Source organism: Pectinophora gossypiella, chromosome 8 (assembly GCF_024362695.1).
Source record: "Pectinophora gossypiella chromosome 8, ilPecGoss1.1, whole genome shotgun sequence".
Classification (NCBI taxonomy): Eukaryota; Metazoa; Arthropoda; class Insecta; order Lepidoptera; family Gelechiidae; genus Pectinophora; species Pectinophora gossypiella.
The window spans coordinates 8,825,389-8,849,842 of NC_065411.1; the positions used below are offsets into that span (position 1 = coordinate 8,825,389).

A 24,454-nucleotide genomic window follows, 5' to 3' on the forward strand; every position below is an offset into this window, starting at 1 on the left:
AATATAGCTATTTGCTCCTTTATTATTTTCGGACACAGACAGACAGGTACATTACATTTAACACAGGAAAGTAACCACACGAAAAAGAACACTAAAATTAATTTATTGGAAAAAGAAAAATCATAAAAAATAACAGTATTACACTACGCTTTATAAAGCACTGGACCTATCAGCATTTAAGCGTGTGCCATTATGGTGTTTTATAGCTTTTAAGTATTTTTTTCTTGTATTTTAGGTTAGTACATATGGATGTAAATTTGTCCGAAATAAAGTATATTTTATTTTATTTATTTTACTACGGCAGTGATCATCCTTTAACGTAGTTATTGGTTAATTTGAATCAGGATGCAACGTTAATAGGGACATCATAGCGTGCCGTTAGTTTAGTAACCTGTCAGCATAAGGTTCAGCCATCCATAAGATGGCTGCAAATAAGCCACAAGTGGTATGTGGTAATCCATTCAACAAGGATTCCTGGTGAAAAACCATCTTAACACACGCCGTTACAAAGCACAGTCATTAATGTATAAATTATCCGTCATTATAATGATTTACACTAAACGTACCTACTGGTAATTGTTATTTTTTTTAATATATCTTTTTAAAAATATCTACACTATCTATCTAAAGATTCACGCAACAAAAATCACAATTATTTACCTATTATGAATTATTATTTCTAAATACAGATTAGCAATTTCAAAGAAAACTTTAGAGGAAAAGAAGCATACGCATCAAGTTGTTGCAGTGGATTGGCGAAGAGGTTAGGAAAATATAGTATATTTTTTTTATCATTAGTTTTTACGCAGTTTACCTGCCAGCACCCTGAAGCGCCGAGTAGATTGCAACTGTTCGTATGCACCCATCAGAGGCAGTTGCGTGCCGACCGCGACTAAATCAGTAGGAGTTAGATCCCATCGCGATATAGAGAACTGATAGCGCGTGTGTGAAGGCCGATTCGCATACTGCTAGCGTACGACTACAGTATGTGCAGTACGTCTTCTCATTTATCCGGGCGAGTATTTAATGTTATCTGAGGAAATAGAATAACTCCAAACAAACGCTTGTCTCTCCGGACAAGTGGTTAATGTCATCTAAAAAGTCCATACATAATTAATACATACATACACATTACACATACATCAGATCACGCCTATTTCCCGTTGGGGAATACATATTATAATTAAGTCAGTGACTCTGTCTATCTGTCTATCAATAGATAGATCCAATAAAAAATATATGAAAAGGCCATAGCCTTTCATATATTATATCTTTTATCCACCTCCCTTTTCATCACTTTTAAATTATCCTATGTTCTTTCCGGAGTGCCAAACTATTACCGTACCCATGTAAATCGGTTCAGCAGTTTAAGAAGCATTAAAAGGTAACGAACAGGCCTGTGTGTGAGTGTGTGAGGCGGTCGGAGTTACTTTCGGATTATATAGGACGCCTTATCAAATATACAATACGGTCCGTTACGGTTCTTATTGTAATACAAATAATAGTCATATTTATAATAGTAATACACATAAAACTATTTTCTTCAACTGTCATTCATATTCATTTATTGCATGTCACAAACATAAATTAAGGTGGAACATAGTAAAAAGGTACATGTGACGCCATGCAAGGGCATGGCAATATAAAAGAGGTACCTTATTATAATAATAATATTATAATATATTATGTAACTAAATATTATAAAATTGAATAATTAGATACAAAATTACATAGTTACAAAATTATATAACACAGCTGTTTAGAATACCATTACGTTAGCGTAAGCTAACAGTTAACCGAATTGGCCTGATTGTCGCTTGGCACTCCCTACACAGCGTTTCTCTCCATAGATTGGCGAATTTCATAATTGTACAAACATACATAAATTCACGCCCACAAGTTCTTACGGGGTAGGTATACTTACCCGAAGTATAGAATAGAACGCTTTTACATTGTAATAAATAGGATTCCAATATACGATTCATGTAAATGCAAAATTCAAATTACATATTTAATTTAAGCGCAATAAATATTTCTTGTTGTTGTTGTTTTTAATTAAAAAATAAAACATCACAACAACATAAACAATTATCATCAACATCAACAATCTGTGGTGGTAGCAACCATTTTGTAGGAGGTTGGAAAGATGTGTGGGCGTAACTTGAATTACATTAAATGGGATGGAAAAATACTAGAGATTGGTAATTTTGAAGAATATGTATCATAATTGGTGTAACATCAGCATAGACGAACCCAAACACGGGGCACACCTATTCTTTTTCTTCTATCTTGTGGTGGATCACCAATCTCAACACACCAGGATTGCTGCAGCACATCAGGTTTATTATTGAACCGCCAAAGGCCCCTGACATGGCTCATGTAATGACTACAGTCATGAGCAATATAATGTACCCACTTTAGGACTCTGTCGCACTAACATATTTGACATTTAGTGAGACTTACAGTTCAATTTGTCAAAAAAGTTAATGTGACATGGTACCAAAGTGTATACATATTAATGCTCGTGACCGTACATACATCAAGTAAAATGCAAAAGTATAAATTAGAGAATCATATTTATCATAAAAGCGCTTCTCTCTGGTTCGAACTACTACTTACCTACATCAGTAAGTATTAACCGGGACCAAAGGCTTAACGTGCCTACTTTCGGACAATCAGGTGATCAGCCGGTCCTAACCAAACCTAACCGTACTAGGAACCACAGAGTATTTTTTGTGATATGTCCCCTTCTATTATCCTTCATCCGCTCTTCGTAAAAAATATTAAATAGGGAAGTATGTTCATTTAGTATTATCTACACGTCGCCAAATGATAAAATATTTAAAATGCTGCACTGGAAGTGAACAAAAACAGTAATTCAATGTCGTAAAAGTTAACTGAGGGCTAACATTAAAATGTGTTGGGCCTTTAAAGCTGATCACTGTCATGCCATCCAAGGAATTTGGATCAAATAATGCTGTTTTTCTCTGTCCATCCCATTAGAAATCACAGGTGTGTATTTATGTACGTATAAAAAAAATACTTAAAAGAGGTGGGCTTGTACCTCTTTTGCCCCACCTTCTCCCGCCCATGAGTAAAGGTGTTGGTACGTACCATCTCGTGCCGCCAATGGGGGGAGGCAGAAAGAGGGGATGACACGGTTCGTGCCTACGTTAGGTATTAGCACCTAGAATATACATGTTGCGTGCCTAACGTGAAAGTAGGTTATCTATGGTATCCATTCGAAGAGTTATTCATTATGTTTTTTTAGTATTTATACCGCAAAAAGATGTTTATTCATCGACAAATTAGTATACGAGAATAAAGAGCAAGTTCACGGAGAAACACCATTAAAATACGTTTATTCACAGGACAACTGCAGGAGAACCGTGGTAGCCAAGTTGGTAGAACGCTTGCCTCTAAATTTAAGGTCGCAGGTTCGAATCCAGCACAGGCCTAAACCAATGAATATCGAATTTGTGTTCGAATTCATGTTTGGATCATAAATGATTATCACGTGCTCAGCGGTGAAGGAAAACATCGTGAGGAAACTCACATTCCCGAGAAATGCATTTACGGAGGAATGTGACCTAACGTGTATCGGGCTGGTTTTCTCTTCGCGGGTTGAGGGTCAGACAGGCAGTCGCTTCTGTATAAACCGGACCTGTCAAATCTTCAGGTTAGATTGAAAAACGGAATAATGCTAGGGAGATTATGATTCACTGGAAAACTGCATTTTATAAATTCAAACTGGTTACATTGAAGACAAGATTACTGAATTCGACTTTGATTTTTAATTCATGTTTGGATTATAATTTCACGTGGTTTCCAGGGTTTTGTGCCTGGACTTAGACATAGCTGGTGTTGAGTGGTTGTGTAATTCTACACACCCCTGCCTACCCCTTATACAGACGCGATGCTATGTTATGTATATACGTCAAGACAAAACAAACAGTTTAGCTTAATGTCTTCTAGCAGAATGGGAAATTAATATATTTAAATTACAAGATGATATATTATATCATATTAAAAATATAATCTCACCTTTACCTGTCCGACTGGCTGTCCTGGCTGGCTTTGCTTACTGCGGAGGGAAATAGGCGTGAGTTTATGTATGTATTAGCTTTTCCCTTCGGAGTCGGGGTAACATGGTTCCCTTTCTCAATTATAATGTACCAATTTTTAGCTTCCTACCTTGAAAACTGCGAAATGTCCCATATAAAGGCGCAGATTTCCACAAAAAAAATCATGCACGATTTATTATGTTAGTCACAAATAGTCCGCATTTTATTTTTACCTTTCTACTTTTAAAACTTCCACCTCCATTTTAGGGAAGTGGGGGGTTAGAAAGAGACAGTGACAGCCTATGTCACTTTCCACCACTTCAACTATCTCCACTTAAAAAATCACGCCAATTCGTCGCTCCGTTTTGCCGTGAAAGACGGGCAAACAAACAGACAGACACACACGTACACTTTTCCATTTACAATATTGGTATGAATGTTTACCTGACCGAGGACATTTCAAACAAGAACATCACGGAAGTCAATGTCTAATAATATCGGTGTTGCTAGTAGTGTTTTAAGACTATCTTTTATTACAATCAACATGAAACGTGCCGTTTTATTGGAGTAATACAGGGCAATACAGGGCGATTTTCGTTCACACTCACTTCGGTAAATATTGAATATTGACTTTTCAAATGTAGAATCTATTTTAATCATATAAGTATTTAATGTTATTTAAAATAAACGATGCAGAGCTTCGAAAGGCACGTTAAGCAGTCGGTCACGGTTACCTTTCGTTACATGAGCCATGTCAGGGGGCTTAAGCTGCTCAATAGTGTAGCAGAGTACAAACTCGGCATATACTGGCCTCTTTTTTTTACCGTCAAACATTTCGAAATTCTCATTCCATTTCACGATTCCTTTTATTCTGCTCTGGCTCATTACATACTCGACCTTGATAAGAGTAACTGTTCGGTGTAATACACCAAACACGCGTCTAACGCAAACACGTTATGCGTCGTCAGCACATTGCCGACGCATCGCGGTAATTTATATTTTATAATTAGTGCATTTTTCGGTATCGGCGCGACCGGGTGCATTCGAAACATATTAACATTCAACATTTATTCTACTTTAGTAAACATTAATTATCTCCAGAACTGTCTTTTAATAATCAACACTCACTGACAATCCTCACTACTGAGCTAACCGAACAGTAACATCTATATTGCTTAACTATGGTCGTGTCCACTATCTGTAACTGTGGTCTACGTGTCCATAGCATCTTATTTACTTTATATTGTTTTCTATATATTATCGTTCAACTGTGTCTTTAAGTAAAAAATATAATAACGGGTTCTTGCCGCGTTTAAAGCGGGTTTATGTCTGCCCGTAGAAAATTATGGATCTACCTACTCCACTCCAATCTCATCAGTCATCCCCTGATCATGGCACTTGCAACAGTGTCGAAATATCGGGAGTCTCAATATCCCTGCTTTAAACGCGGTAAGAACCCGATATTATGTGTTTTAATTATGTTAATCACCGCGTAAACTTAAAACAATGTGTCTTTAAGTTCTTGTTTGTGAAGTGCTAATAAATAAAATGTTTACTGTTCCTCTCCTGTCTTACTACTACTACTACCTACTCTTGTCGCACTACTCTGCCGGCACGTTGGGACTCCGGCCTTCCACCGCCAGCCGCCGTGCTGTACTCGAGGGCGCGACGTGGTTATGTGGGACTCCCCGGGTGTCGCCACCCGGTATACCCACTAAAACCCAACGGTGTTCCTCGTCGGATACGGGAACACAATTGCACACAACCGCGTCCCCGCCGGCGGATGCCCTTTGGGGCCCAACACCCATGGCAGCGTGTCAAACGCCTCCCCCTCCATCGAAGGCTGTCCGGAACTGCAATAGTAACCCTGACAACCCACACGAAATAAGACTCAATAAATAAAGATATCACATTATTTTACACAGAATATAAAATTTTATTGGACAGAAAATCACCTATCTTACTAAGACTTACACTTAAGGCTAGACTTGGTCTATATCCTAGATTTTATATCGTTCGCGTCTATCTATTTGTGGCCGCATAAACTATTTATTATATCATAAAATGACCCCGTGGAGTTTTAGTCTCTTGGTATATAGCTGAATGGCAAATGTTTCCCTAGCGTTATTTTATTACGGTCAATCGTGACCACACAGGATATAATACTTGATATGTGCATAACATGTAGAAGCGGTGGTCGGAATCTATTCCGTCTTCGCCAATTGAGTCATGTCACGCTCGATTTATGCTGAAAAACCACGACGGAGAAGCAAAACCGTTGACCATAAAGAACTGGGGGTCTAAAAAGTAAATCAAAGTAATTCATCTGAAAAGCAATATTGCAATTTCAGGTAGGTTGTTTTAGTGAATTGCTTCAATGTGGTCTATTTAACCTCTTGGCAACTAAATACACCAGAAATTAAAAGAGAGCGAGATCGATTTCTCACTGTTTTTATCTCTTTGTTTTGAGACAAACTAGTATACTCAAAAGGAGATGGTGCGCTGGCTGGTGTGATGATGAGAAAGATGGATGTTATCATCCACATAATAAGTCGAATTTAAGGTTAACCACGGTCAAAGATGTCGGTTGTCGAGGATAAGTGGGAATGTTCCCGTCGTGAAAACTCTTTATTAGTAAGGATATTGGCTGATTTTATTTTTAAAATAATTCTTTCTTCAATCAATCAATAATACTTTATTGCACAAAAGCATAAACTCAGGACATGTATAGACGAATAAAATAAGCATAACAAGCTGCCTTATTGCTAAACAGCAATTTCTGTCAGGCAACCTTAGAGTGAAATAAGTTTATGCATTGTAGCGCAGGATGGTGCAATACATTAAAAATGAAAATAAATTAAATAAAGTACAAATCGGAATAGGAAAAATAAAAATATAATCCTTCAACATGAATATTATATACATACACATAACCTGTATAGGTTTTCTTATTCTCCTTATAATACATATAAGGAGAATAAGAAAATTAATTCCAAAGTTATGCCTGGAGACAAAGCGCCTTCAATCTTGCTCTGAAAGAGTCCAGAGAAGGAGCCCTCCTGACGGTCTCAAGCAGAGAGTTCAATAACCGGACAGACTGCAACGTGAAAGAACAGGAATAAAAATCAGACAAGGATATTAAAAAATATGGTTATCGTCAGAACCCTTGGACCAAGTGCGATAATTTAATGTACGTACCAAATTGATTCAAAAAGGTATTGAACTTTGATAGTCTCCAAACATAAAATATCGCGCGCATTCTGACGCTAACACAAATAAATGAGGTGTGTTTCTGGTACTCTGGTCTTAACTGCCTAAATATCATATTGCATAAAGCTCTTTTCTCCACTTTGATGAAAAGATGACGAGATATTTTAAATTATAAGCACAATGACAATGTTGCTATTTTATAAAAAAATGTCCGACCGTTACGGCAAATCTATAATAAGTCATGTTAAGAAAAAATAAATATTGCCAACGCCAACACTTACTACATGAGCCAATTTCGTAATCCGTATCGGACAAATATGATATAAGTAAGTGCTTCTATGCTGTTCTGGGAGCATATAAAAAACATAGAACACGTTCAGCTGCTTCTCTTCCCGGGCATGTCGTAAAAACCGACAGAGGGATTGTGTCCTCTAACATGATGGACTAATGTTATGGGCGATAGGCTGATCCCTTATCACCATAAGGTTCATCATATCCATCTTTGGACTTCGTATCAACAGTGGCTGCAAGTTGTCTTTGATTACTTGTGGCTCTGCCCACCCCATTAGGGATTACGGGCGTGAGTTTGTGTATGTATGTATGTATGTAAAACGTATGATATTATAATGATGTAAGCGAAATCATTTATCTCGTCAAAAAAAAGAGAGAAAAATGAATATTTTTGCATTGAGTTCCAAGGGTACCGTGATTAAATACACGATCGCTGCTTGTTACCCCTCTGATTTGCATTGCCTAAAGGTGTTCTGGCTACCTTATTACCGATCGCGCTTTGCTGTTCGTAATTGACACAAATCACCACCACAATTGGGTGCCAATTGGCGTGCGTTGATGTAAATGCCACTAGTAAACCTAGATACACATGTACACATACATTAAAACAGAGGCAAATGGCGTAAGGAAATAAACCTACCAGATTATATCGGGGAGTGTGCCCGCGATCTACACGAGCTCATTCCACCATCCCTCTTTTATCTTCGGACTTCCAGACGTACGGATTCCATCCCTATTTGGTGGATATCCCAACTACTCGCACTAAGCGCTTCACTGCTTGGGAGTTAAATTCTCTGCCGTCTTCTGTATTTCCGAATGCATAATATAACCCGAGTGCTTTCAAGGCCAGAGTGAACAGGCGCCTTCTGGGCAAGCTCGCTCCATCTTAGGCCTCGTCAACGCCTTCGGGCAAGTCTGGGGCCAAGAGCAAATCCATCAAAAAATAAAATATATAATCTGCCGTCGTAGGATTTGCGAGGTCAACGACTGACCTCACCAACTGTCTCAGAATTATTATTGAGCCGCCAGAAAGATCCCTGATGCAGCTCATGGAAGTAACACTTACTTACTAAAGTAATTACGGCCTTCATGGACCAGTATTTGTTGGGCTCACGGTACGGAAGTCACGGATTCGAATCTCGGTGGGGACATATTATCACAAAAATCAATCTGTAAGTCCTAGTTTGGTTACATTTGGACATTGCAGGCTGATCACCCGATTGTCCGAAAGCAAGATGATACATGCTTGGGAGGCACGTTAAACCGTTGGCCCCAATTGGTACTTACTGTCTTTGTAGTCTTTGGCGGCTCAATAATAACCCTGACATCAGGGTCGATGAGGGCAGTAATCCACCTCACAACCCACACGATAGAAGACCAAAGTAATGGTAGCCTGGATCAACGGCTTAACGTGTCCATCGTAGGTATATCACAATGACCAATTGGTATCGTTATTTGATAGCAGAACGCTTAAGTAAATAAATATAACATGTTATGTTCGCGGCGTTAAAAATCAAAAATAGAACTAATATTCAGAATCAGTCAACTTACAGCCAATGTGCGTATATTAATTTATATCGCCTCTTGAAATTAAATATAAGTATACTTTGTCAAGAAAAGCACTATCAAATTAAAAATGTTATAGATGTTTGATCTTTAATCCAGTTTACAATTTACTACCTGCTGGCATTAATGTAACTAGCAACTTTTATAACCTATAAATTTGTCAAACATAAATTCACGCCCACAATTCCCGCTAGGGTAACTTTAATATCTAAGCCTAGACAATAAAAAAAACTTAAATCGGAAAATAACTAATAAATAATGAATGCCACATTTTAGATATTCATTATTTAGAAACACAAATTGTGTTATAGTGATTGTTATCTCTCAAATCTGGGACCAAGAGCAAACCTATCAAAGGTAAAAATAAAATAAACCACCATGGAGTAACTAATAGTTACTCAGACACCTCCCAATTTTATTTTAAGTAAGTAATACCCATCATTTTCTTATACGCCGGAAAGGAATAAGACGGATGATTGACAATTGTTAATTTTAAAATTAACGAGTGAATCACTTAATGAATAACCCGGGCTAATAAAATAGGCACCTCGCTGGTATGCAACCCGTTTGACGTGTGCTGTCAACTTAACTCTGTTGGGTTATTAGCCTTTATAATATTTTTGGAAGGTGTTTTAAATTTCTGCCTAAAATTTATGTGTGATCCATAATTTTTATGCCTGTCATTACCCTACAATTATCCATATCTTTCCTTTTCGACGGATAAGAAAATGATAGGTATACTTAACTTAAAATATTATTAGATTGTGTTAGGTTTTCTGTAATTTTGTGCGAATTTGTGTTGCCTTCATATGGCAACACTAGGAGAAAGGGTATAAAAAGGCGCGTTTGTCTTTCATTGGGGCTTTTTTTGATTCGAGCACGCATCGAAGGCAGACGTACCATTTTGAACACGTGTACACTTGTGTTTGAGCACGCGTGCGTTTTGGAAATTTAGAGTAAGTAACCAATATACTTATTATTTATTATTTCAATGGTTGTTTTATTTATAGAGCATGTACCTGAGGCAGCTTTATGTATATCCAGGTATCCGTATGTTAGTTAATGATCATGTTACCGTGGTCTTACTACATTTCAGAAGTGGGCTCGTATCCATGTGTTAATCAGGATACACCGTTTTTGAGATATTTTACTTTGGAAATATATCTGTATAAATATATACATATAGGGTTATCTGAAGAATATTTACATGTTCCAATGTTTTCGAGTTCCAGATTATGCCTCTTGAAGACGAGATCGTTCCACGAAGACGACTGACGAGCCGAGACGAGCCGAGACGAGCCGAGCCGAGCCGAGCCGAGCCGAGCCGAGCCGAGCCGAGCCGAGCCGAGCCGAGCCGAGCCGAGACGAGCCGAGACGAGCCGAGACGAGCCGAGACGAGCCGAGACGAGCCGAGCCGAGCCGAGACGAGCCGAGACGAGCCGAGACGAGCCGAGACGAGCCGAGACGAGCCGAGCCGAGCCGAGACGAGCCGAGACGAGCCGAAACGAGCCGAAACGAGCCGAGACGAGCCGAGCCGAGCCGAGCCGAGCCGAGCCGAGCCGAGCCGAGCCGGTACAAGCCGGGAGCGCAGCCGGAGAGAGAGCCGGGAGTGCAGCCGGAGAGAGACGTCGCTTCACGCGTCGGCACAACGAGCGACACAGCCAACGACGTCGCGGCGAAGGGCAGGAGGTGCGACGTTCGTCGGCAGCTAAGGGAATAGAAAGGTCAGATAGCCCTACATTTTCATCTAAAGATGTTCTTAATATTGTTGAATCATTAGTTAACTTAAGATCTTAACCTAATCCGACAGCAGTCGCCACATCACATCCTTCCAGTAGTATTATGAACCATGTTACCCGAATTTGGACCCTCATCGAAAAGTCAAAAGATTGATACTTGGTTAAAGAAAGTTAATGAGTGTGCCACTGTTTACGGATGGGATGAGAACAACCGTTATCCACTTCGCAATGCAGAAACTGCAGGAGTTGGCCAGAGTTTGGTATGAAAGCTTCAATTCTATTTTGTACAGCTGGGCAGAATGGCAGCAAAAGTGGTTAGACGCATTTCCTTTTGAACATGATTATGGCCAATCCCTGGAGGATACGCTTAGGCGAAAGAGTAGGTTTGGTGAACCGCTAGAGGTTTATTATTATGAAGAATTAGCCATCGTGAACCGGTGTGACATCGAAGGGAAACGAGCCGTGGACTGCATTATCCACGGATTAAGTGACAAGACAATTAGATCCAGCGATAAGCGTTACGATGTACGCAGCCTGATCAACTCCATTTTCTGATGAGTAATAAGGAGAACCAACCGCCGCCCGATCGCTTTCATTTTAATAAAACAAAGTAGTCGACTGAATCCACAGCGGGAAGTAATAATGACAATAGGGATAAATCAGTTAAGACTTCAAAAAAAAATTCAAGTTACAAATTATTTTGTTTTAACTGTAGGGAAAAAGGTTAGCCGTATCTTAAATGCCCCAAACCTCTGGTCCAATGTACAGGATGTCGTAGGTTCGGTCATAAAATGGAAACTTGCAGAGTCCCTTTTTTTTTAAAACCGTGATAATCTAGGTAACATTCCTAAAATCATGCGCATACTTACCTCTAAGTCGGGCTCAAAATATTTCAATACAGTTAGGGTAAATGACACCTCTATGATATCGTTTATAGATTTCGGTAGCGAAGTTTCGCTCATAAAACAAACAACGACACTGATTTTGGGGTAGACTTGTGATCAACCCCCGACTCCACTAAAAGTTTTGGTAGTGATTTTATTTTGTCCATGGGCAGGACACAGGTTAATTTATGCGTCGACGGTGTTAGTGCGGATGTTTTGTGTCACGTGGTTGACAGTAATCTGCTCAATTGTCCGATATTAGTAGGACAGTCCTTCACCGAACAGAAGCAGGTGCTGGTATTCAAGAATGCCAACGAATTGAGGTTTTATTATGATGATGAATTCCCTTTTGCTAACGGTGGTAGTGGTGATACTGCGAGTGTAAAGGTCGTCTCCGCTTCATGCGCAAGATTGAGTGGAGAGGCGATTATCAGAGCTCGTACTGATGTTGTGATTAATTGATATGTTAGGCTTAGCGGAAGAGTCGTGGGGAAGCCAAACCGAGAATTCACGATAGCCGGCGGGTTATACAAAGTAGAGGAAGGTCAGCTCTTTGTTCATATTACCCCATTGTCAGCTTTTGTTATATTGATAAAGGTGATATTATAGGTAGATGAAATAGAGTTCAGATTGTCAATCATATTTGTACATCACCCACAGACCTCGTTGGCGAGCATTTAGGTATAGAACCTAAAGATGTTAACTTTAGCAAAAACGCTTGAAGAGCCACATAAACGACGTCTATTTTAACATTTTGAACGAATACAAGCATTGCTTCGCGCAATCATTAGAGGAGTTGGGATGTACAAATATGACTGAAATGAAAATTGAATTGAATATTGAGCGTCCTGTGGTTTACCGGCCTTACATATTGTCGCACAAGGAACGACAACAAGTAAGAGAAATGGTTGGTGAGATGATGAATGCGGGGATTGTACGAGAAATTGTATCGGAATATGCGAGTCCAATTATGTTGGTTCGTAAGAAGGACGGTAAACAAAGGCTCTGTGTTGATTATAGGTTTCTGAATTCAATGACAGTTAAGATAAGGTACCTGATGGCAGTGATTGAAGACGAGATTGCTCGATTAGTGGGGCAGGCCTACTTTATAACTTTGGATCTGGCATCTGGATACTACCAGGTGCCTATTGCAGAAGAATCGAAACCCTTAACTTCCTTTATCACCCCAGACGACCAATATGAATTTAATCGTATGCCGTTTGGGTTGGCTAACGAACCAGCTGTATTTCAAAGGCTGATGAATAAGGTATTGGTTTCCGCTAGGTTCTCAGAAGCTACTGCTTACATCGATGACGTATTAACTTACGAAAAGGATGTAGAAGAGTGTTTGGATAGGTAAGAAAGGGCTTTACAGTTGATAGAAAAGGCAAGCCTAACTCTGAATTTGGCAAAATGTAATTTCTTACAGCAGAATTATTAACTATTTGGGTTATGATATTAGCGCTGCTGGGGTGCGGCCGGCTGACAAAAAGACACAGTCAGTGTTTGATGTTCCTCGTCCCACCAGTCCACATTCCGTCCGCCAATTTCTGGGACTAGTAGGATATTTTCGGAAAATTTATAAGGAATTACGCGTCTTTATCACATCCGTTGAATAAGTTGCTCAAGAAGGATGTGGAATGGTGTTGGACTGAGGAACAAGAAGCCGCATTTGTTGATCTCAAGAGTAGTCTGATAGATAGGCCAATCTTAGCCATTTACGACCCGACCGCCGAAACACAGTTGCACACTGACGCCAGTGAAGTGGGCGTCAGTGGAATATTGATGCAGCGACGTAATGGAAACGACACCTACCATCCCGTAGCGTACTATAGTCGCCAGACATCTCCAGAAGAGAAAAGGTTTATAAACTTGAGACTCTTGCTATAGTAAGTTCGCTCAAAAGTTTCGGGTTTATCTTCTGGGTCAGAATTTCAAAATCATGACCGATTGTAGTGCGTTGCGCTCCATGCTTTCCAAACGTGATTTGGTTAGACGTATTGCCCGCTGGTGGCTGTTTTTGCTTTTTGAATATCGTGCTGGCACGAAAATGTCGCACGTGGACCTTCTATTTCGGAACCCAATTGAGGATCTTAGTTCAATGGAAATTGACGCTGGTCTTTACCCGACGGTTATGTCAATCAATGAGGGGGACAGATTGTAGACTCTTCAATTAGGTGATAGTGAACTGGGTCGCATTCGGGAATTTCTTACCACTGATATTGATGCAGATGGGTTAAAGTACATAACAGAAAACTAATTCAAATGAGGGCCTATTCCACGTAAACGAAAAGTCGAGGTGCCTTTTCACACCCTGTACATCAATCACCTTGGACCTTTTTGTGCGATCAAAGAGAGGAAAACTCTTACCTATTGGTAGTCGTAGATGCCTTTACGAAATCTAAATTTATCAGGCCAGTCAGAAATACCAAAAACAGTTACAACAACGCGAGAATTAGAAGATATTTTCTATACATTCAGAAACCCAGATCGAATGATTAGCGACCGCAGTACTTGCTTCACATCGTACGTGTTCAAACGTTTTGCTCGGATAAAGGTATTAGACACGTGTTGAACGCAGTTGCAAGTCCTAGGTCCAATGGACAAGTAGAGCAGTGTAATCGCACGATGTTAGGGTCGTAACTGCGCAAAATCTTAATTTTGACAAGAACGTCTGGGATGACAAGATAGGTAGAGTCCAATGGGGCATGAACAACACCCGTCGGAAGACAACGGGACGGACTGAGGTAATGTTTGGACTTTAGATGGATGCGGAAATTAATCCTATGTTGAACGAAATAGTATGCGAAACGCAAAATTATACTTTATTGTCAGTTCGGGAATCCCTTAAAGATGTAAAAATTGACGATTCAAAGTGTAACAATGTTACCTACTGAATAAACATATTTTTGAGTTTGAATTTGTTGGGATTGATGACTACTTCATTTAACAAATCGAATGTCACCCTGGATTCACGTTAATGATGATAAAGAAAGTAGTGATGAAGATGACTGATTGTGTCATTATTATATACAATCAAAAGAAAGTAAGTAGAGGTACTGTTTGTTGGATGAAACTGTAAGATGTGTATTTAGTAATAGCTTGAGAAGGAGGGCTCATAGCTATTTAGTTAAGGTGACTTTCAATTTTGTGAGGAGGGTTCACAATTATTTTAATTATCGTATATAAGAAGGAAGGGTTTGTATACGATAGTTACAAGTGTGAGAAAGAAGGTTCACACTCAATTGCTTTGCAATAGTTCGTGAGAAAGGAGGGTTTGCGAACTATTGCCAACTTGAATAGCTTTATAATGTTATGATTATTTTAATTATCGTATATAAGAAGGAAGGGTTTGTATACGATAGTTACAAGTGTGAGAAAGAAGGTTCACACTCAATTGCTTTGCAATAGTTCGTGAGAAAGAAGGGTTTGCGAACTATTGCCAACTTGAATAGCTTTATAATATTATGATTATTTTAATTATCGTATATAAGAAGGAAGGGTTTGTATACGATAGTTACAAGTGTGAGAAAGAAGGTTCACACTCAATTGCTTTGCAATAGTTCGTGAGAAAGAAAGGTTTGCGAACTATTGCCAACTTGAATAGCTTTGTAATATTATGATTATTTTAATTATCGTATATAAGAAGGAAAGGTTTGTATACGATAGTTACAAGTGTGAGAAAGAAGGTTCACACTCAATTGCTTTGCAATGGTTCGTGAGAAGGAAGGGTTTGCGAACTATTGACAACTTGAGTAGCTTTATATTATGATTATTTTAATTATCGTATATAAGAAGGAAGGTTTGTATACGATAATTACAAGTGTGAGAAAGAAGGTTCACACTCAATTGCTTTGCAATGGTTCGTGAGAAGGAAGGGTTTGCGAACTATTGACAACTTGAATAGCTTTAATGATTAGAAAGAAGAGCTGATGTTTCACCCCGTAAATGTGATTATATGTCGTTGTACTTTTAGATTTTAAGTGAAGCTTTGTAACTGTTCTCGATGAGTGTGGAATCACTTGGCCCGCCGAATGTTAGGTTTGAACATTAGACGTTTTGTCTACGTGCATGAGGACATGCACGACGTCAGGATGGTCGAATGTTAGGTTTTCTGTAATTTTGTGCGAATTTGTGTTGCCTTCATATGGCAACACTAGGAGAAAGGGTATAAAAAGGCGCGTTTGTCTTTCATTGGGGCTTTTTTTGATTCGAGCACGCATCGAAGGCAGACGTACCATTTTGAACACGTGTACACTTGTGTTTGAGCACGCGTGCGTTTTGGAAATTTAGAGTAAGTAACCAATATACTTATTATTTATTATTTCAATGGTTGTTTTATTTATAGAGCATGTACCTGAGGCAGCTTTATGTATATCCAGGTATCCGTATGTTAGTTAATGATCATGTTACCGTGGTCTTACTACAATTGTGTGTACAGTCATGAGCAATATCATGTACCCACTTTAGAACCCTGCCGCACTATCATGTTTGACATTTAATGAGACTTACGGTTTAATTTGTTAAAAAAGTTAATGTGACATGGTTTCAAAGTGTATACACACTCGTGACCGTACTGGAATCAGGACCATTAATATATACCTTAAGTATTACTGCCATAATTTTTCAGATATAAATAGTTCCCTCACAATGTTTTCTTTCACATTACTGATTATTTATGTTAATACAAATAATAATCTCAAAAAGAACTTCAGTAGGTACAACCCTAACTTTCATATGCAGCATATTTTTAATACCAGTGGGTAGTTTAAAACAAAAGTGACAAGCCACTCAAGTGCATTTAACTATGTTATTTTAATAAAAGTATATTTATTCAATTAAAGTTATCAATTTATTTACGTGTGTAGTATATTAATTTATAACATGAATAGACCTGTGTTTGGTAAAAAATCTGTAAGTATTATTTGCGTTAATGAGGTCCATTTTCTTCTATCGTGTGTCAGGTCCTGGTGTCAGGGTTACTATTGAGCCGCCAAAGGCCCCTGACATGGCTCATGTAACAACTACTTACTTACATCAGTAAGTAGTAACCGAGACCAACGGCTTAACGGGCCTTTCGAAGCACGGATCATCTTAATTTCGGAAAATCAGGTGATCAGCCTGTAATGTTCTGACCAAACTAGGGACCACAAAGTAATTTTTGTGATATGTCCCCACCGGGAATCGAACCCGGGACCTCCGGATCGTGAGCCCAACGCTCAACCACTGGACTACGGAGGTCGTTAAAAAATGAGGTCCATGAAATGGGCAGAAGCTAACATCGTAAACGTGGACCTAAAGACCGACCAAGTCAAGTCATGTCTAATATGATGAAGTAAATATGAGCGATGGCCTATTAGCGTGCCTATATAATAATAATAATAATAAACGTTATTATTATTAATTACTTCTTTTTCTTCTACTCCTTTTATCCCCTGTTGGGATGTAGGGCTCGATTTCCACTCCTTGCGATCTTTTGCAACATCTGTGGCTGTGTACTATATATACTTACTTAATTTTAAATAGTAATGATTCCAATTACGTCGATTGCAGTCCCATCAACAGCGGAGCAGGGTGGATAGGTTCGTGCTGCCTCGGGAGTCGTTCACGGACGAGCGCCGGCGCAGGGCGTGGCGCGGCGATCTGCACAACGATACCGTTGACATATGGGTAGGTTTACTATTTATTTGTTGTAAGTTTTGAATTCCTCCGCTGCTAGGAATAAACCCAGGGTTCATTATATAAGTATTCTCAGATCTAATGCGCGAAATAACCGTAACGTGTACCCATTCGTATAGTGTAAGCCCGGCCTAAAAATAAAAAAATAGACCTAATAAAGTAATTGCATTTTAACTGATTAGACGAACATCGCAAGACAGCCCGTTTACTAGCCTTTCAAAGTGACTAAATTATTTAATTTTACCTTTTTTCTACGTAAATATAAACAGCCGATATACATCCTACTGCTGGGCACAGGCCTCCCCTCAAATACCAGAGGATACGGACCAAACTCCACCATACTGCTCCTCTACGGGTTGGGGGAAAATTTTACTTTAACACTTTTAACAATTAATAAATATAACATATGTAATCTTATTTTTCAGGAAGCGAAACACCAAAAACAGAGGAAATACAAGAGCTATTTGGACGAAGTGTTCGGCCTGGAGCCGACTAAGGGCCAGGAAGTGAGAGGGGTGGAGGGCGCATGCGTGCAGCCCTGGCCATGCGCCCCGAGGCGGAGGGGATACCTCTCCTCCGCTGATAGCATCCTCGACTTGCCTACTTATAGTTACGCTACGTGTAAGTATTTCTAAAATCTAAAAAAAAGATGTCAATGCATGGGATTAAAAGTAACTGTCTGAGAAATTATATTAGATAGCCATTACTAAATTGTATAACAATATTTAGTTTTTTTAAAGAATGTCTGATAGCCCTGTGCCCAGGTTTTTCTTGCAACTTCTTTTCCCAAGCTATGCAGGTTGTGGGAAGCTGCAGAAATTTTAAGCGGATGCGACGTTCGTTAAGTAACAAAATAAAGAAAGAAAGAAAGAAACATTTATTACTTCCGGACACCACAGACACAGACAGACAGGTACATTACATTTAACACAGGACAGAAACCACACGGAAATCAATAAGTACATAGACAAAAAAAATACCAAAAAGAAAAACAAACCAAAATCATAAAAACAATAATAATAAAACTAAGTATTCTAAATGCAACGCACTGACGGCCCGATCATCTGCGGTGGAGTCCGGAATAAAAGGACCTCGCTCAGCATAAGTCGGCGTGAGCCACGACGCTGGTATTCTGCGGGCCCTGCCGAGTGAAAATACGATTCACAGTGTGCGTAACTAAGTATGTTACCTACGGAATAAAGATATTTTTGAATTTGAATTTGAAAACAACATTGTTTATCTATAGTTATACAATGCATGTCTCCTTGTCACGTAGGTCAGAAGGAAAAAATCTCTTTCTTAGAGATAAGCTTACCTGTACAATCTGTTTCCTTTGTATGTTTCTTTTGTCTGTTTTATTGCGTATACATATATAAAGAAATAAACATCCAGCCCTTTTTGACACAAAGTTCTAAGGTGGATACGATAATTGGCAACTTGACAGTTGTAGCAATAAAATATGAAGTATATCGGATATGGTAGTTTATCATATAAAGATAATTATATTATTTTATTTAGTTTATATTTAAATAATAAGGATGCGTTTTTTATCTGTGCACTACACACAACAAACACGAAACACGGGTGGTCATGATTGAGCTTCGTGTAACGTCACATTTCACATAAACAAAATAATAACTATCAGTCATTTCAAGTTATGCTGTTTGACAGTTTCTTGGCTTATTGAAATGTGACGTCACCGGGCAATATGTCACGTGACCAACCCAACAAAGGACAGTCTCACAAAATGATTTCGACAATATCTCAATCGAATCTGGACCTCAAGCCTCCTAGCAACCTCTAGGCTGTTAACAATATGAATAAATTAAATTGAAAATTGTCAGTGGTCACTATTTCCATCAGTTCCAGAGCTCTTGGACTGGAGTAGGAGCAACATGCTGGTGGCGGCGCTGGGTAACAACTACCACATGTTCAGCTGGACGGCGCAGAGCGTCATGGGGCAGGGCGTCACGCAGTACCCCATACACTGCTGCAAATTCCAGCCCACTGGAGACTTGCTCTTGGTGAGATCATCATCACTCTAACATTAGCCGGTTATACACGATGTCCACTTAGCTAACCTGGAGATTCGAGAGGTCCGGTTTTTGACAGCAGTTTGTTTGTCTTTTTTGGTAACCACTTGGCCGGAATTCACAGAAACGACTGCCGGCTCTTGGTGAAATATTACGACAATTATTCTCTTATGAGCTGGAACTGGTAGAAGTGAAAAAATATATATTTAAAAAGAAAAAATAAGGAAAAGATTTCGTTGATGTCTTTTGTATGAAGAATTTGAACTGAGGTCGTTGTTTGCAACTGTTTTTTCTTATACCATAACCAGAAATGTAAGTTAAAAAAAAACATTAATACACTCATTTCCAATTTACATTCGAAAAAACACGCCTTTATCTCCTAAGGAGTAGGCAGAGGTACAACTATTTTAAGGCCCAAGTCGAAACTAGGTACTTACTGTTTTTATTTTAATGTCCAACAAAGATACAAGCGTTCTCGACGTCCATTTTCCTTGATTTCGTGATCAAATCTGTACCCGGACTCATCGCTCACCGTACCTAAGTATAATATCTTTACTCCGTATTCAGAGGTTTTAGAATAATGTATGTAACAATCTTTGCACCACAGATAGGGTCAAACATGAGGACGGTGGAACTGCACGACACTGTACGGAGCAAGAATGTTGCTGAAGGTTGCTGCAAGTGCTATGGAGATGACGTCACCAAGATCTGCGCCATTACTGCAGTGGACTGGAGTCCCACTGGATACTCATTTGTTTCGTGAGTACGGATTGTGGCAAACCATTTAAAAATCTCTTTCAGTGTGGGCTGTGAGGTGGATTACCAGCCTCATCAACCCTTGTGTCAGGGTTATTACTAAGCCGCCAAAGGCCCCTGACATGGCTCATGTAACGATTACTCACTTACATCAGTAAATAGTATCCGAGACCAACGGTTTATAGGCCTTTCGAAGCACGGATCACTTTACTTTCGGACAAGCAGGTGATCAGCCTGTAATGTCCTAACCAAACTAGAGATCACAAAGTGATTTTTGTGATATATCCCCACCGGGATTCGAACCCGGGGCCTCCGGATCGTGAGTCCAACGCTCAACCACTGGACCACAGAGGTTGTTGTAAGTGCGAACGGGTAAGTGCGAGCGAGATAGGTGGATTTTTTAATCATTTACACCCTGTATTTATCTCCAGAGGCTGCTCTCGCGGGCATGTGATAGCCTTCGACCGGAGGACACTCCTGATCAACAGCTGGAAGCGGTTGAGCCGCTCCCCGATACTTACAGTGAGGATATCTCCAGACGCCAGATACGTCGCGGCTGTCGCCTTCAACTCATCACTGGTTCACGTCCTGGTCTGGCCTTCCTTGGAGTACCATTCGAGTTTAAACTCCAATTGGATTGTAAAGGTAAAAACTTTTATATACAATTCTTTATTGCACAAAAAGAACATAATTACTTTGTCATTTTATGAAGATCTTTACTGTAAGAGACTTCTTGTTAGCTCTTTTGGTGACCTTAAATATATAAGTATATCATATATATGTATATAAATAAATAAATAATTATAACAGGAATAAAAACTAAACAAACGTACAAAAGACGACTTACCTGTACCACCGTCGACTCTTCATAATACTAAAATACGGTAAAGAATCTGAATGGATAACCAGTTAATCATCCCACGCAAACCTTTTAATCACCACATCTCTCTTCGCGTAACCTCGAGGTTCAAAAACTGCCTCCGTGGCCCAGAGGTTGAGAGCGCCAGGCTCACAATCCGGAGGTTCCAGGTTCGAATCTTGTTGGGAATATCACAAAAATCACTTTGTGATCCCTAGTTTGCTTAGGAAATTACAGGCTGATGACCCGATTGCCTGAAAGTAAGATGATTCGTGTTTCGTAGAACAAGTTTCCTTTTGTTTTGTTTTATGATTTTTGAATCGTTGTAGAAGATAACATAACATAACGTAAGCTCACGACTATATCCCAATTGGTGTAGGCAGAGGTACATCCATCGCAAGATAAACTTAGTACCCACATTTCACCGAGCCGCAACCGAACCGAGAGCCGAATATTCTTGCTTATTCTTATACAAAGAAAGACCCCGCCGGCGTTTTCCCTCATTCAGCGCTTATCGCTATCGACCCACTAAGGTAGATTAATTCTTTCAAATATTCTTCCTCTCAGACGACGCCCTGAGCCGTGGTTCGCGCCCAACTGGGCACCCTCAGGCCTGTTGTCTTAAACGTTGTACCGGGTGAGAGCCTTCATCGCTCCCCATTTATCCGGCCAAGTAGTTGATGCCATCTGCGGCAAATCTACAATAAGTCACGTCAAAAAAAAATACAAAGAAAATTGCAGGAAGAATAAGAAAATTTCAGTAAACTTAACTGAAGTCCACGCCGATGGAGTCGCGGGCGGAAAGCTAGTAAGAAATAAATCAATGATTCTTCATTTCCAGACTATAGCATGGCACCCGTGGCGTAGCGCCCTTCTCGGAGTGGGTGTGATGACGTCAGCTCTCCACACCACTATCGCCATGTGGGACACGCCCTCCTCTCGGTTGCGGGAAGCCAAGCTCGGCCACTACAACCAGTACAGCCTCGACGTCATGATGTTCAGCCACAGGACCGGCGAGCTCGTGCTTAGCATGTGGAATTCAGGTTTGTAACCTTATCTAGATAAAGAAAAATATATTAGCCGCAGACATAGAACATCAAATTCAAAGCTTACATTATCATCATCATCAGCCGGTTGATTGAGGAGAGGCCTGTGCCCAGCAGTAGGACGTATATAGGCTATTTATGTATGTTATGTATTTATTACTCCTGTAGTATTATTAAATTTTTAACTAAAATAAAACTAAGGTGAGATGAATATAGCTCGGCGACGGATACGATTTGCGGGGCAAAGAGTTACCGTTCCATATTCTTTATTCTATCAACTGATATAATTAACATTTCGTATATTTCAGCCAGAGCAGTGTCATTCCCAAAGACGTGCGCGCAACTAGTGGTGATGAGCGACCCGTACACCGTGGTGGACCAATCCGGAGAGGGCAAGAGTGGACTGGACCGCGTGAGGACCATGGTGTTCAGCCCGGACGGGACAAAACTTGGTAAGCCTTCATCACATGACGACAGCTGGAATAGACTTCCGCATACTTACCGTTGAAAAAGAAAAAAACCTTATTTGATGGTTCCTTTGTCATAACTATTGGATTTTTTGGAGACAATGAAGTACTTGTACTTTCTAGAAATATTTTTTACGATTTTTGATGAAGAGCTATAGATAGAGCTACTTTTTAGAGTTATTCGCATCAAGTTTCAAGGTTCCTATAAAGCCACTTTCTACACAGCCACGGCGACCGCAGACGAAGACCTGATCATCTGGAACTTTCTTCCAGAAGATAAAAAAAAGAAGAATACAAATTCTAGAAGATTCTCAGCCGGCCCTGTGTATCTCGACTATATCACTCATGGATTTGTTATTCGATAAATATTGTTGTTGTTCTATAATTTTATGTTACGATGGATATTGATTTTATCAAATTTTGTAATGATTTTTAATAAAATAATTTATTGCATTTTAGTTTTTTAACTTAGGTGACTGATTACTCACTTATTTTATTGTAATATATATTATTATTATAATATTTATTACAATATATATTATGATTATAATATTTATTACGATATGTATAATCATGCTTCAGGTACGTACAAATAGGATAATTGACAGCTAAGTAACGATTTAGGCGACATAACAATCAGTTCATAAAAAAAACATATTCTTTCCCACTAGTTATCACTCAAAAAAATAATTCTATCATCAACATATTTTAATAAGCTATGCAAAACCTCATTTCCAATCTTAAGTTTACCGCAACTGTCTGAAGTCTAAAATATCTAACCGCACAGAACACAATCCACCTGCTCGATATAATTCTATGCTAAGCACGAGAGCGTGGCGCGATTGAACACTTTTAAAATAACGGGTGCGATTGAAACATTCCAAGATTCTTCCCTCACGCCGTAAATCGCGAGGCCTGCATACATCGCGGTTCAATCGGACGGTAAATCAACGGCGCATGCGCTTTGTGCAGATGGGAAACGAGAGAAAATGGCTGATGCCGAATGGTCTGCGAAGAAGTTGATGTCTGTACTTGAAATAACTGGTGGAAATTTTGTGGTTTGATTATTTTCATAAAGATATTATACTGTATTTAGAATTATGCTATGCCAAATAACGCAGGATTGCATCCTTCCCTTCTCCTCCCTGCGAGTAAGTAATAGATAATACTTGAATTTATATATAATAGAATAGAAATTATAGTTTATTATAAAAGGACGCCACACACAAAAAAAAAGACAATAACATCATTGAAAATTTTCACAAAACAATTAAGTACAAAAAAACAAAACGGATGTTGGTCGAAATGATCGTAAGGTGATTTATTTATTTATTGTGATGGTGTATGTAATCTTAAAAATCGTTTTATTAAAGACTGACTAAAAGACGAGTTGTCAAAATTTGCTTAATATACCAGCTATAACCTAACTATATATAATAGACATATCTATACTTAGCGGTAACATAGCCTCCTTATCAAATTATATACGTTTTTAAGATCATTTGATTATTCTTATGGCTGTATTCACAGTGTTCAACTTAGCACCTATTCTCCGGCGCGTAATACTTACAACTTCATCGCGCCATTTCCATGTAAAACAACGGTATAATATATTTGAACTTGACGTTTAGTACACAAGAACACCATAAAAGAGTTGACACAAGTTTTCTCGTAAAATGTATTCAGTATATTATTATATGCAATGCGCATGAATGGTGCACAATGACCAAATAAATTAACCTGATCGAGACGACTCAATGAGGTTTTTCCATGCGAACTTATACCACCATTTTGTTTTTTAGTAGTATAATGTATCTACAATATCTACGCTCTCACGCATTTTGTTACATATTGGAGAGG

At 39.1% G+C, this 24,454-nt stretch overlaps 1 protein-coding gene across 1 annotated transcript; it reads left to right on the forward strand.

Annotated features, from left to right (window-relative positions):
* Positions 1-16,527: 16,527 nt before the first annotated feature.
* LOC126368718 (protein cortex-like) lies at positions 16,528-23,045 on the forward strand. Its single transcript, XM_050012849.1, has 9 exons — positions 16,528-16,668; positions 17,308-17,424; positions 17,859-18,054; positions 19,297-19,457; positions 20,074-20,225; positions 20,654-20,867; positions 21,923-22,124; positions 22,436-22,579; positions 22,820-23,045. Exons 1-9 carry the CDS (start codon positions 16,639-16,641, stop codon positions 22,957-22,959), a joined length of 1,356 nt encoding a protein of 451 aa, XP_049868806.1. The 5' UTR covers positions 16,528-16,638; the 3' UTR covers positions 22,960-23,045.
* The last annotated feature ends 1,409 nt before the right edge of the window (positions 23,046-24,454 follow it).

Coding starts and splice junctions, on each gene's coding strand:
- LOC126368718 (XM_050012849.1), top strand. CDS start 16,639: ATGAATAGACCTGTGTTTGGTAAAAAATCT. Junction 16,669..17,307: donor CTGTGTTTGGTAAAAAATCT/GTAAGTATTATT, acceptor CGTCGATTGCAG/TCCCATCAACAGCGGAGCAG. Junction 17,425..17,858: donor ACGATACCGTTGACATATGG/GTAGGTTTACTA, acceptor CTTATTTTTCAG/GAAGCGAAACACCAAAAACA.